The sequence below is a fragment of the Moschus berezovskii genome, chromosome 22 (assembly GCF_049115385.1).
Source record: "Moschus berezovskii isolate FMDL1 chromosome 22, NW_MosBer_1.0, whole genome shotgun sequence".
Lineage (NCBI taxonomy): Eukaryota > Metazoa > Chordata > Mammalia > Artiodactyla > Moschidae > Moschus > Moschus berezovskii.
Genome location: NC_142481.1, coordinates 37,893,521 through 37,906,454, shown reverse-complemented (window position 1 = coordinate 37,906,454; position 12,934 = coordinate 37,893,521). Strand labels below are relative to the sequence as shown.

The window sequence follows — 12,934 nt, the reverse complement described above, 5'->3', positions numbered from 1 at the left end:
TTTCTGTGATTCCTGTCTATAGAAGATCCTTTAGCATTTGTTGGAGAGCTGGTTTGGTGATGCTGAATTCCCTCAGCTTTTGCTTGTCTGTAAAGCTTTTGATTTCTCCTTCATATTTGAATGAGATCCTTGCTGGGTATAGTAATCTGGGCTGTAGGTTATTTTCTTTCATCACTTTAAGTATATCTTGCCACTCCCTTCTGGCCTGAAGAGTCTCTGTTGAAAGATCAGCTGTTATCCTTATGGGAATCCCCTTGAGTGTTATTTGCTGCTTTTCCCTTGCTGCTTTTAATATTTGTTCTTTGTGTTTGATCTTTGTTAATTTGATTAATATGTGTCTTGGAGTATTTCGCCTTGGGTTTATCCTGTTGGGGACTCTCTGGATTTCTTGGACTTGGGTGATTATTTCTTTCCCTATTTTAGGGAAGTTTTCAACTATTATCTCCTCAAGTATTCTCTCATGGTCTTTCTTTTTGTCTTCTTCTTCTGGGACTCCTATGATTTGAATGTTGGAGCGTTTAACATTGTCCCAGAGGTCTCTAATATTGTCCTCATTTCTTTTAATTCGTTTTTCTTTTTTCCTCTCTGTTTCATTTATTTCTACAATTCTATCTTCTAGTTCGCTTATCCTGTCTTCTGCCTCTGTTATTCTACTGTTTGTTCCCTCCAGAGTGTTTCTGATCTCATCTATTGCATTATTCATTGTATATTGACTCTTTTTTATTTCCTCTAAGTCCTTATTAAATCTTTCTTCCATCTTCTCAATCCTTTTCTCCAGGTTATTTATCTGTAACTCCATTTTACTTTCAAGATTTTGAATCATTTTCACCATCAAAATTTGAAATTCTTTATCAGGTAGATTCCCTATATCTTCTTCTTTTGTTTGTGTTGGTGGGCAATTATCTTGTTCCTTTACTTGCTGGGTATTTCTCTGCCTCTTCAACTTGCTTATATTGTGTTGCTTGGGGTGTCCTTTCCCTCTTCTTGCAGTTTGTGGAGTTCTCTTTATTATGTAGTTTCTTCGCTGTGTGTGGGGTTGGACAGGTGACTTGTCCGGGTTCCCTGGTTAGGGAAGCATGTGTCAGTGTTCTGGTGGGTGGAGCTGGATTTCTTCTCTTTCCTTTAGAAGATAATGGGCTACTTTTCTGGGAGCCTGATGTCCTCTGCCAGTATTCAGAAGTTGTTTTGTGGACTTTACTCCACGTTCAAATGTTCTTCTGATGAATTTGTGGGGAAGAAAGTGGTCTCGCCGTCTTGTTCCTTCCTCCCCAGAACACTGGATTCTTATATTCCACTTGGTCGTGGAGTATCTCTTCCCAGCTGCTCCAGCAAGGCGCAGCCGCTGCAGCTTACCTTGGACGAGGGGTATCTCCTCAAGGCCGCCCCTCCTGCTTTGAATGTGGATCAGCTCCTCCCGGCCCTCCAGTGCCCAAGCAGCCACCGCCTCCTGGACGTGGTACAGCTCCTCTCGGCCACCGCCCTAACTCTGGGCGCGGGGCAGCTCCTCTCAGCCACGATTCTGCACGTGGTCGGTTGCGCCGGGAGCCGGGCGTCTCTCGCGTCTGCGCCGCCGGGAGCCGGGCGTCTCTCGCGTCTGCGCCGCCGGGAGCCGGGCGTCTCTCGCGTCTGCGCCGCCGGGAGCCGGGCGTCTCTCGCGTCTGCGCCGCCGGGAGCCGGGCGTCTCTCGCGTCTGCGCCGCCGGGAGCCGGGCGTCTCTCGCGTCTGCGCCGCCGGGAGCCGGGCGTCTCTCGCGTCTGCGCCGCCGGGAGCCGGGCGTCTCTCGCGTCTGCGCCGCCGGGAGCCGGGCGTCTCTCGCGTCTGCGCCGCCGGGAGCCGGGCGTCTCTCGCGTCTGCGCCGCCGGGAGCCGGGCGTCTCTCGCGTCTGCGCCGCCGGGAGCCGGGCGTCTCTCGCGTCTGCGCCGCCGGGAGCCGGGCGTCTCTCGCGTCTGCGCCGCCGGGAGCCGGGCGTCTCTCGCGTCTGCGCCGCCGGGAGCCGGGCGTCTCTCGCGTCTGCGCCGCCGGGAGCCGGGCGTCTCTCGCGTCTGCGCCGCCGGGAGCCGGGCGTCTCTCGCGTCTCCAAATTATTGGATTTATTTTCACAAATTTGAGCCTGACATCTTAATTCATAACTAGCAGCTGCTGTGGTTTCTGGCAGTCACAAAAATAGGTGAAAAGGAAGATGAGGTTTCAAAGCAAATGTTGAATACAGTACTTAACAATATGTTCGAATCATGATCTACTTTAAAATGGGCATTGGGGGAATTCTTTGTGGACAAAGGCAGTGGTTTTCCTGTTGTCCTCCAGCTGTCGTGGTTCTTGGTGGCCTCTGACCATCCATGATTATCATCAAAACTATCCTTCTCCCAAAACTCTTCATTCTTATTTTTTCCCTTCTAACTTTCCAATTCCCCACAGCAGCTGCTGCTGGCAGTTTCATCAGAGAGGGACAGATTCCTTCCCAAAGTCACATGGTGGGTGAATGACAGGGCTGGACAGGGTTAATGACAAGCAATCCCAACTTTCCCATGAGTGAGGTCAGAGTCCTGGGGAGGCCCCCAGAGAGACCATTTTTTGGGAGGAGGGAGTGACTCAGACAGAACTGCAAATGGCAGGATTTGGTAAAAATGGTCCAGGATTTGGGTTTCAAGGAGATCTGGCTTCAGGCAGCCTCACTCGAAGCAAGCCCCTTGCTCTGTGAGCCACGGTTTCTGCATCTGTGGAATGCAGGAGTGTGAGGATCAGGTAAGATGCTGCCCTACTAATCTAGGGACAGGCCAGATGCCTAGGGTGAGAGGAGGCTCGTTTACCGTGGTCACAGAGACATGCACGTTTTCCAGGGTGGGAGCCAGTTTCTGGAGGAGATTTGATACACGACATGGATTGCTGCTGGGCCCCTTTCCTCTGCCTGTGCCTCTTGGCGTCTCAGAGCAGGATGGCAGGTAAGAGGGCTTCCCTGAGCTGCAAGAGCCATCCTAGCCCGGACCCCTGACTTTGATGTGAAGCGGGGGTGGCCTCAAACCAAGGGAGATTGAAAAGAGGGCACTTCTGCCCTGGGGCAGCAGCCTGGGGCAGAAGAGCCAGAGGCCATGGGATGGCCAGGGGTGGGGGATGCTGGGGGCACAGCTGCGGACAGAGGCTGAGGCGGTTGTTGGACTCGCTCCTCACAGAGGCGTCCCAGGAGACCCTGAACTGGATGGAGAAAATGGAGGTGGCAGCCAGGGGCAGGAGCAGCATGTCTTCTGCTGAGTGAGTCGGACGTCCCTCCTCGCCTGCCCAGAGTCCGCTGTGCCTCCACCCCCAGCCTGTATCTTGACCCGGTGGCCCAGGGTCACTCCAGTGTAGACTGCTCATTCATTTATTCAACACTCATTTACTGAGTACCTACTGTGTGCCCGGCACCAAGCTCTGGAGATGTGGGATGGGCGCACCCCTGTTCTCATTGAGTTTACTGTCTGGTTGGGGGCCCTTAGCCATGGGTGCCATGAAACCAGTGCAGAATCATGGGTCTCTGTGCATTTTTCTGGGAAGGGGCTCCAAGAATGGGCTGAGCTCTCCAAGGTCTCTGACTCAAAACCCTAAGTGCTCCGGGTGACAAGCCAATGCTGATGACTTAACAGGGAAGTGTAGGGACTGTGGGGCACTTCAACCAGTGGGGAGCAGCCAGGAAGGCTTCTTGGAGGAGGTGGCAATAAACTGGGATCCAAGCAAGAGTTAATGAGAGAAGGAGATGGGTGGGGTGGAGAGGTAAGGGTATGCCAGGAACACTATGTGTGCAGGTGTTTGGAGATGGGAGTGACAGGGGTGTGGGATCGGGGAGGCTGTGGAGGGTCCCTCTTTCTTCTATCCTTACCCCGGGGCTCTGACCATTTCTCTCACCCTCAGGCTCATTCATGGCCTAGAGTTAAAGCTGTTCAATGCCAGCTTCTGGGGCCACAACCTCACCTTGCAGACGCGCAACATCCAGGCACTGGCCTTCAAGCTGAACTGCAACTTTGCTGGCCTCTCTCTGAGCAGTGCTGCTCTGGAGAAGGTCCCCCAGGTCAGAGATGCCCAGGGATTGATGCCCAGAGCCTCTACCCCAGAAATGCTCCAAGGGTTGAAGGTCTGGACTTTCCCCAGGGTCCATCACCCACCTCCCCACCAGTCCGGGCTCCGGACTCTGCCTTAATAGCTGTGAGTTGTTGTTCAGTCGCCCAGTCATGTCCAACTCTTTGTGACCCTATGGACTGCAGCACACCAGGCTTCCCTGTCCTTCACTGTCTCCCAGAGTTTGCTCAGATTCATGTCCCTTGAGTCAGTGATGCCATCCAACCATCTTGTCCTCTCATCCCCTTCTCTTCCTGCCTTCAATCTTTCCTAGCATCAGGGTCTTTTCCAATGAATCGGTTCTTCACACCAGGTGGCCAAAATACTGGAGCTTCAGCTTCAGCATCAGTCCTTCCAATGAATATTCAGGGTTGATTTCCTGCTTTTACAGGCTCCTGGGGTGAGGTAGCCTGGGGAGAGGCCAGCGGCACTGGACCCCTTTGAGGGCTCTGGTGTGATTCCTGCTGAATGCCTGGGTGTTGGGTGTTGATGTTCCATCCTCAGGGCACCACTTGAGTGGGAGAAAAGACCCCAGCTCAAGACCAGAACAGCCTGAAGGGAAGGCCTAGGATTTTGGAAAGTTTGGGTGGAGGCGCAGCCAGGCAGGACAGGGTTCTGTGGGTGGAGGCTCCAAGAAAGGAAATGCTTAGGGGCAAGGCCGGGAGGGTTCCCCAGGGAGTGGGGAACAGTGAAGGTGTTGTGGTGGGTCTGGAGGACTGTGGACACAGGGCCCAACCTGTCTCTGGCCCTCTGCAGGCCCATCCCCAACACGCCATGCAGTTCCCAGCCGAGCTGACCCGGAATGCCTGCAGGACCCGCTCTGGGGATCTTCGTCTCATTTGTATCTACTTCTCCAGCACCCGCTTTTTCCAGGTCAGCCCCTGCTGGTGGGCCATGCAGGGTGGGTGCTTGCCCCTTACTGGGGGCATTGCAGGCATCCATGTCTCCTCCTGGCCTTCTGCAACCTCAGCCAGTCAGCGCCCCTTTCTGGGCCTCCGTTTGAGCAGAATAGTAGGAAGGCACCATTATAATGGGCAAAATGAGACTTAAGAAATCTTCTGTGTGTGCACCTGTCCCTAAACGGGAGGCAGACAAGTAGGTCACAAGATCTTTGTCCTCAGAGAACTCTCTATCTCAACAATTAGACCAGGACCTTAGAGACTTAATTTTAGCTCAAGGTTAAGTATAATCATAGAGATTCAAAGGGATGAATGAGTCAGGGAGGGGTCAGGATGGTTCCCAGTGGGCAGTCCAGGAGGGCTTCCAGAGGAGGTGCCTTTTAAGCTTGGCTGGGGTAGGGTGAGGTGGAAGGTACAAGGCTGAAATCCACTTAACAAATGGGAAGTGAGGGTAGAGGTGGTGAGGAGACAGGGCTCCAGGTGAAAGGGGCAGCGTGTGCAAAGCCTAGGAGGTTGGCACAGCTCTGCACATGAGAGCCATGCTGCGTGCTCCCGTCCAGGGAGGAGGGGCAGGAGAAGGGGCTCTTGGACCTCATCCAGGGTCTCCTTGTGGTCCCTCCAGTCAGCCCTTCTCCTCTTTCCCTTCCAGAAAGACATCAACTCATCTCTGCTCAATAACTATGTTCTGGGGGCCCAGCTGAGCCATGGACACGTGAGCAACCTCAGTGAACCAGTGAACATCAGCTTCTGGCACAACCAAAGCCTGGTATTGTTGGGGGGCACCCCCATTTCCACCCCATCCCTACCCTCTTGTAGCTATCCTGTTGAATATTGGTTTGAGCAAACCCAACCCTGTGGAACTATCTTAGAAACAAACTGCTTTAAATTTTGAAGTGTTTTGAAAATTCCTGCCAAAGAAATGAGAGAGAAGCTTTTAGTCACTACATTGGTCACGATTCTTTGAATCACAAATGATAGAAAACCAGCTCAAGCCAGCTTGAACACAAAAGGGAATTTATTGCCTCCTGTACATGAAATGTCCATGACTGCTTCAGGTACAGCTGGATCCAGGAGCTGATATGATGCCATAATGGCTCAGTTTCCATTTCTCAGCAGTGGTTTCCTGCCTTGGCTTTCCATTCTGTGGCAAGATGGCAGCTGAAGTGCTGGACCTCCTTCCCCTCTTCTCAGGGGGCTCTTTCTTGCCAGTGCAAATCAGGATCCCATAACAGATCCTAAAGGTCCAGTTGGATCATGTGTCCATCCCTGAACCATCACTGTTCCCAGGGGGATGGAACATGTGGACTGGCCAGGCTGTGGTCACATGGCCCAGGGACTAGACTGGATTTATATGACCTGTCATTGGGAGAGGGGTGGGTCCTCAAGGAAAGTACACATGTTGATACCAAAAGAAGGAAGAAGGGCTGCTGGATGGCACAAGCCCTGATGGCATTCCTGAAAAGCCCAGAGCTTCTACACTCTGGCCCTATCTTCACTCAGTCTCATCAGAACTGCTCTGCATTCCCAATTTCTCCATCATCAATTAATTTAATTCTTCTGAGCTTTTGCCCCTGAAGTTCCCTCCACCTGGTATGTCCTTGCTCCACTTAGAGAAAATCTGATGTGTTCTTTAAGGCATTAGTCCCCCAATTGTCCCTTCCCTTCTCAGGACTCCTTCATCCCTCCCTCCACGGCTTTCCATGGCGTGCCTGTTTCATTTCCCTCACCTCTCCAACCACACGGCTTGGCATCGGGGTTGTCTGTAAATGACTCTCTCCCTCACTGGGATGGGTCTGGACCATCATCGTTCCCCATGGGGAGGAGGGTAACGGGAGAGTTGATCATAGAGCACCTGCTGTATCGGCCAGAGCTGGGTACTCAAGATTCCTCATTGTCTTTGATGATTCCACCATCCGTGTAACTTGAGAATGTGTGCTAAGTTGCTTCAGTCATGTCCCACTCTTTGCAACTCTATGGACTGTAGCCTGCCAGGTTCCTCTGTCCATGGGATTTTCCAGGCAAGAATACTGGAGTGGGTTGCCATGCCCACCTCTAGGGGATCTTCCTGACCCAGGGATCAAACCTGCATCTTTTACGTCTCCTGCATTAGCCACTAACACCATCTGGGAAGCCCGTATCTTGAGTATAAATGATCCCATTTTGCAGATAAATAAACTGAGGCTCAGAGAACCTCTATGACTTTCCCAGGTCCCTCTCAGAGTCCAGGGTGGAGGTGGGGCTTGAATCTGGGTCTGTCTGATGCCAAAGCACAGCTGGTGCCTGGTAAAATGTTGACAAGGGTGCAGCAATTGTCTCCTACAATTTCCAGACCCTGATCTATGGCCTTCCCCTCCACCCCTTGATGCACCCAACTCCAGCATTTCCCCTTAGGAAGGCTACACAGTGACCTGTGTCTTCTGGAAGGAGAGAGCCAGCGAGCACCACTGGGGGGCCTGGAGCCCTGAGGGCTGTCGCACAGAGCGGCCCTCAACTTCCCAGGTGCTTTGCCGCTGCGACCACCTCACCTACTTTGCTGTTCTTATGGTATGTGTGCATCCAGTCTGGATGAGGGTGGTCAGAGCTGCAGAGGGCCCCATATCTAGGACAGAGCAGAAAGGTAAAAGTTGGTGCAAGGGACAGAAATCCAACTCAAAGGGACTTAAGGAGGGGGGGTAAAAACAAAGAAACTTATGAGTTCATGTTCCCTAAAAGGTTGGGTTAGGCTTCAGGCATGGCTTGATCCAGGGACTCAATATTACCAAGACAGGACTCTGTCTCTCCACTGTGCTTGCTTTGTGCTAGCTTAGTTCTCAGATAGGCTCTTCCCACGGAATAATGATACGGCTGCTAGTGTTTCCTGTTGTAGGTCCTACTGGGGTTCGGGTTTCTTACCAATTCTGCCAGCCAAAATCTTGGGACTGTATCCCATAGGCCTAGAGTGTGTCACGTGTCCATCCCTTAACCAATCACTGTGGGCAGAAGGAGGGCGGGCTCTGATAGGCCAGGCCTGGTGCACCGGACTGCACATAGCAGGAGCAGGGGAGGGTCTACCCCAGTGCCTAAGAGAGTGAAGGTGGGGAGGAAGGAGAGATGGGAGTTGAGAGACAGAAAAGCCACTGTGTCTGCCACAGCTGTCTTCAAGTCAGGAGCGCGGGTGGGATTGTGGGGGACGGGGGCTTGGAGCTGAAATCTCGGCAGGTCTTGGATTCAGGCAGGGGACGGCATTTCCATGCTTCTGCCCCTGCCTTTTCCCCACAGCAACTCTCCCAGGCCCCTGTCCCTGCAGAGCTGCTGGCGCCTCTCACCTACATCTCACTGGTGGGTTGCAGCATCTCCATCGTGGCCTCGCTGCTCACTGTCTTGCTGCACCTCCAGGCCAGGTATTCCCCTGCCCTCATGCTGGGCTTGCCCACCCACTGCTGCCCAGAATGCCTCCTTCTTTTCTACTTGGCCCGGCGAGAGTCAGGTGGGCTTTCCCGGAAGGCGGAAGGCCGGGTGGGGGTGGAGTCAGGAGACCAGCCTCATTGTGTGTGCCTGCTGTTGGGTCCCTGCCCCTCTTGACCTGTGTCCCGGTCATTATGTGTCTATGAGCCCAGGGGGTGGCGCTGCCTGGTGACATCCAGGTCGCGGAAGGCCATGCTCCCACCCGCAGGAAGCAGAGTGACTCCGTGACACGCATCCACATGAACCTGCACGCCTCCGTGCTGCTCCTCAACATCGCCTTCCTGCTGAGCCCTGTGCTGGCCACGCCCCCAGTGCCCGGGGCAGCATGCGTGGTGCTGGCCGCCACCCTGCACTACGCGCTGCTCAGCTGCCTCACCTGGATGGCCATCGAAGGCTTCAACCTCTACCTCCTACTCGGGCGCGTCTACAACATCTACATCCGCCGATACGTGCTCAAGCTCTGTGCCGTGGGCTGGGGTAAGCACGGTCTCCCTGCCCTCTTGCTTCCCGAGGCTTCCCTCAGGTCTTGGGTGTCTGTTCCCTCTGTCCTTTTCTTTCTCCTCCATTGCCATGACCATGGTCACCATCCCTGCCAACACCCACCACTGCTTCCTACATGACTATTCTTATCTCCACTTCCACCTCCAGAACGACTCTCATTACCATCTCCGTACCATCATCAATCACCTCCACCTCCATCACCACTACCATCCTCGTGTTCACCACCATCTCTCGTACCACCGTCATCAGCATCCCTAACCAGTTCCCAAATCCTCTCTCCAATTACCTCCCAGCAGGACCACTACTGCTACAGCTATAATCCCGCCCTAGAGCCCTCACTCATATCAACCTTCTCTAAGCGTGTGTATGAGCAAGGGCGCTCAGTTGTGTCTGACTCTTTTGCGAGTCCATGTACTATTTAGCCCACCAGGCTCCTCTGTCTGTGGGATTTCCCAGGCGAGGATACTAGAGTGGGTTGCCATTTCCTTCTCCAGGGGATCTTCCCGACCCGGGGATCGAACCCACGTCGCTTGCATTGGCAGACAGATTCTTTACCACTGCACTACCTGGGAAGATCGCCTTCTTTAAGACCATTAGGCGGGCTAATTCCTCTCAGTCTGGACCACACTGACAGCGGTTGGGGGCTCAGAGCAGTCCCTTTCCTTCCCCACTACTTGGCCAGTAGAACTGTTATAGCAGTGTATCTCTGGGATCTCCTGACAAGACACTGAGCCGCTGTCCCACTCCTCAGGACTCCCGGCCTTCCTAGTGCTGCTCCTTCTTGCCGTCAAGAGCTCCGTTTACGGACCCTGCAGCATCCGACTCTCCGACAGCCAGGGAAACAGCACGGGCTTCAAGCCCATGTCCATGTGAGTGCACTCAAGGCTGCGGCAGGCTCCCTGGCTCTGGCAGCAGGGTCACTAGGTCCTGGGGCTCTAGATGGGGCGTCCTGTGGGCGGGGCGCTGGCTGCGGCTTCCAGAGGGCGTGGTTTCCAGGGGGCTTTGCCACGCCCCTTCCGCTGGATCCCCAAGGTCTGCTGGATGAGTTACTACATCGCCGCTAGCTAACTGTAGGAAGCACCTGCCTCCTGGCAGCTGTTGGCCAGACCCGCTCCGGCTCTCATGCTCTGCTGTGGAGCTCAGCTTGTACCTGACTCTCCTTTCTCCTCATCACCTTGCTTCACTCACTCTCTTGGCTTCTCCCCACCCCCGACCTGTGCGTAGGATGGCACCGCCAGCCCTCAAACCCTCCTGGTCGGAGAAGAGAGTGTTATGGGGGCCTGGAACATCCCAGGGACCGGGCACAGCGTATGTGGGGGGAAGGGGGTCTCTGGGGGTTTCTGAGGGACAGACTCTACCCCTCCTTCCTGTGTCCTAGGACATTAATCTTTTCCTTGTGATGAAATGTTTCTAACAGGCGACATAGAAGGAACAGCTTAATAACCCCCTGTAGACCCATCACCAGCAGATGGCCATGTGGCCTTTTCCCCTCTCCTGACTGAGATCAGCTCAGGCCTGCTCAGGGCTGACTGAGCCTCACAGCGGGAGCAGGTCCTATTGTCAGCTCTTGTTTACTGTCAGGGAAACCGAGGCACAGGCAGCTGAGGAGCCTTGCCTAGGGAAACCCAGCGGGGGCAGGCAGAGGTGGGACTTGGTCACAGGCAGGCTGACTCCCTGGTCCCCAACCTCTGCCCACCCCAGCCTCTGGGTAGTGAGGGTCCTAGGCACAGTGTGGGGCTTTTCAATTCAATTCAGTGGCTCAGTCGTGTCCGACTCTTTGTGGCCCCAGGGAATGCTGCACGCCTGTCCATCACCAACTCCTGGAGTTTACTCAAACTCATGTCCATGGTGTCGGTGATGCCATCCAACCATCCCATCCTCTGTTGTCCCTTCTCCTCCTGCCTTCATTTCTTCCCAGCATCGGGGTCTTCAGAGTATTGGAGCTTCAGCATCAGTCCTTCCAATGAATATTCCGGACTGATTTCCTTTAGGATGGACTGGTTGGATCTCCTTGCAGTCTAAGGGACTCTCAAGAGTCTTCTCCAACACCACAGTTCAAAAAAAAGCTGAATGCCGAAGAATTGATGCTTTTGAACTGTGGTGTTGAAGAGGACGTTTGAGAGTGGGGCTGAGTTGAGGTTAATTCCTCTCACTGTGAGGGTCGAGTGGTTTCTCTGAGGAAGTGTGACTTAGGACTCTTTGAATGTGTGTTTTATTATATAATTTGCTGACATGGGCAAAATAACTGAAGTGACACTTTCATAGGACAGGAAGTGGGTCAATGCAGAGGTGTTAGTGAACCCCCCACTAAGAACTGGCCCCTCCTGAGTCTTCCTCACCTCTCCCCCTCTCCTCTCACCCTGGATTTTGCTACTTTCATTCACCTGCATTAAAAAAAACCCTTATTACATATGTATGTATTCTTTACAAATTTTTTTACATGTTTTTTTTTTTTAAGTTGAAGTATGATTGACATATAGTGAAAGTGAAAGTCGCTCAGTTGTCTGCTACAATCATGAACTATAAAATCCATGGAATTTTCTAGGCCAGAATACTGGAGTGGGTAGTCTTTCCCTTCTCCAGGAGATCTTCCCAACCCAGGGATCAAACCCAAGTCTGCCACATTGCAGGTGGATTCTTTACCGCTGAACCGCAAGGGAAGCCCAAGAATCCTGGAGTGGGTAGCCTATCGCTTCTCCAATGGATCTTCCTAACGCAGAAATAGAATCGGGGTCTCCTGCATTGCAGGCAGATTCTTTACCAACTGAGCTATCAGGAAAGCCCATATAACACTGGACATATAACACTATGTTAATTACAGGTACACAGCATAATGATTTGATATTTATATATATATTACAAAATGGCCATTGCAATATGTGTAGTTAACATCTCTCACCACATATAGTTATAGAATTATTTTTCTGTGGTAAGAACTCTACTCTCTTAGCAACTTTCAAATATGCCATGCAGTGTTATTATTTATTATTGTTTTATTTTTAACTTTTTGGCTGTACTTCACAGCATGTGGGATCTTAGTTCACGGACCAGGGATTGAACCTGTGCCCCCTGCAGTGGAAGCGTGGAGTCTTAACCGCTGGTGGTTGTTAGTGTTCAGTTGCCCAGTCATGTCCAGCTCTTTGCAACCCCATGGACTGTGGCACGCCAGGCTTTCCTGTCCTTCACTATCTCTGGGAGTTTGCTAAGACTCATGTCCATTGAGTCAATGATGCCATCCAACCATCTCATCCTCTGTCACCCCTTCTCCTTCTGCCCTCAGTCTTTCCCAGCATCAGGGTCTTTTCCAAGAAAGACCCTTAATGGCTGGACTGCGAGGGAATTCCCCTGCAATGCAGTATTATTAACGATAGTCTTCATACTGTAAATCAGATCCCCAAGACTTATTTATTTTATAACTGGAATTTTGTACCTTTGACCCACTTCACCCATTTTTCACTCCCCACCCCCCCACCCCCAACCCCTGTGGCATGGCTGGAAAGCCAGGTTCAGGATTTTGCCATGTGTGCGGTCAGGCAAGAAATGATGGGGACAGGATTCAGGAGACAGTCCAGAGGCCTAGGAGACCGTGGCTTCCCCGCCTCGGGCCTTGGGAGCCATACCCACCCCGGTGCTTACCCCTCCCCTGCAGATGCTGGGTGCAGAACTCCTGGGTGCACAGTGTCCTGGTCATGGGCTACGGTGGCCTCACGTCCCTTTTCAACCTGGTGGTGCTGGCCTGGGCGCTGAGGGTCCTGAACAAACTGCGGGCACAGGAGAAGGCGCCGGGCGCCCGGGCCTGCCAGGACACCGTCACTGTGCTGGGCCTCACCGTGCTGCTGGGCACCACCTGGGCCTTGGCCTTCTTCTCCTTCAGTGTCTTCCTGCTGCCCCAGCTCTTCCTCTTCACCATCCTCAACTCGCTCTACGGTAGGGCTTGTGGACGGCCTGGAGGAAACCCCTGGCGGCTGGGTGGTGGGTTTGGCGGGCGACCCCACGCTGCCCCG

The 12,934-nt window shown here is 53.2% G+C and overlaps 1 protein-coding gene across 3 annotated transcripts in view; it reads left to right on the top strand.

The window, feature by feature from the left end:
* Positions 1-12,934, top strand: part of ADGRG5 (adhesion G protein-coupled receptor G5) — a 33,213-nt gene that overhangs the window by 16,976 nt on the left and 3,303 nt on the right. For all 3 annotated transcript variants that reach the window (XM_055412680.2, XM_088830465.1, XM_088830466.1), the window contains 10 exons: positions 2,838-2,939; positions 3,168-3,246; positions 3,883-4,039; positions 4,843-4,959; positions 5,635-5,751; positions 7,377-7,529; positions 8,244-8,365; positions 8,638-8,906; positions 9,682-9,799; positions 12,580-12,857. In XM_055412680.2, the coding sequence (XP_055268655.2) occupies positions 2,876-2,939; positions 3,168-3,246; positions 3,883-4,039; positions 4,843-4,959; positions 5,635-5,751; positions 7,377-7,529; positions 8,244-8,365; positions 8,638-8,906; positions 9,682-9,799; positions 12,580-12,857 (1,474 nt within the window). In that variant the 5' untranslated portion in view covers positions 2,838-2,875. The remainder of the gene's footprint in view (positions 1-2,837; positions 2,940-3,167; positions 3,247-3,882; positions 4,040-4,842; positions 4,960-5,634; positions 5,752-7,376; positions 7,530-8,243; positions 8,366-8,637; positions 8,907-9,681; positions 9,800-12,579; positions 12,858-12,934) is intronic.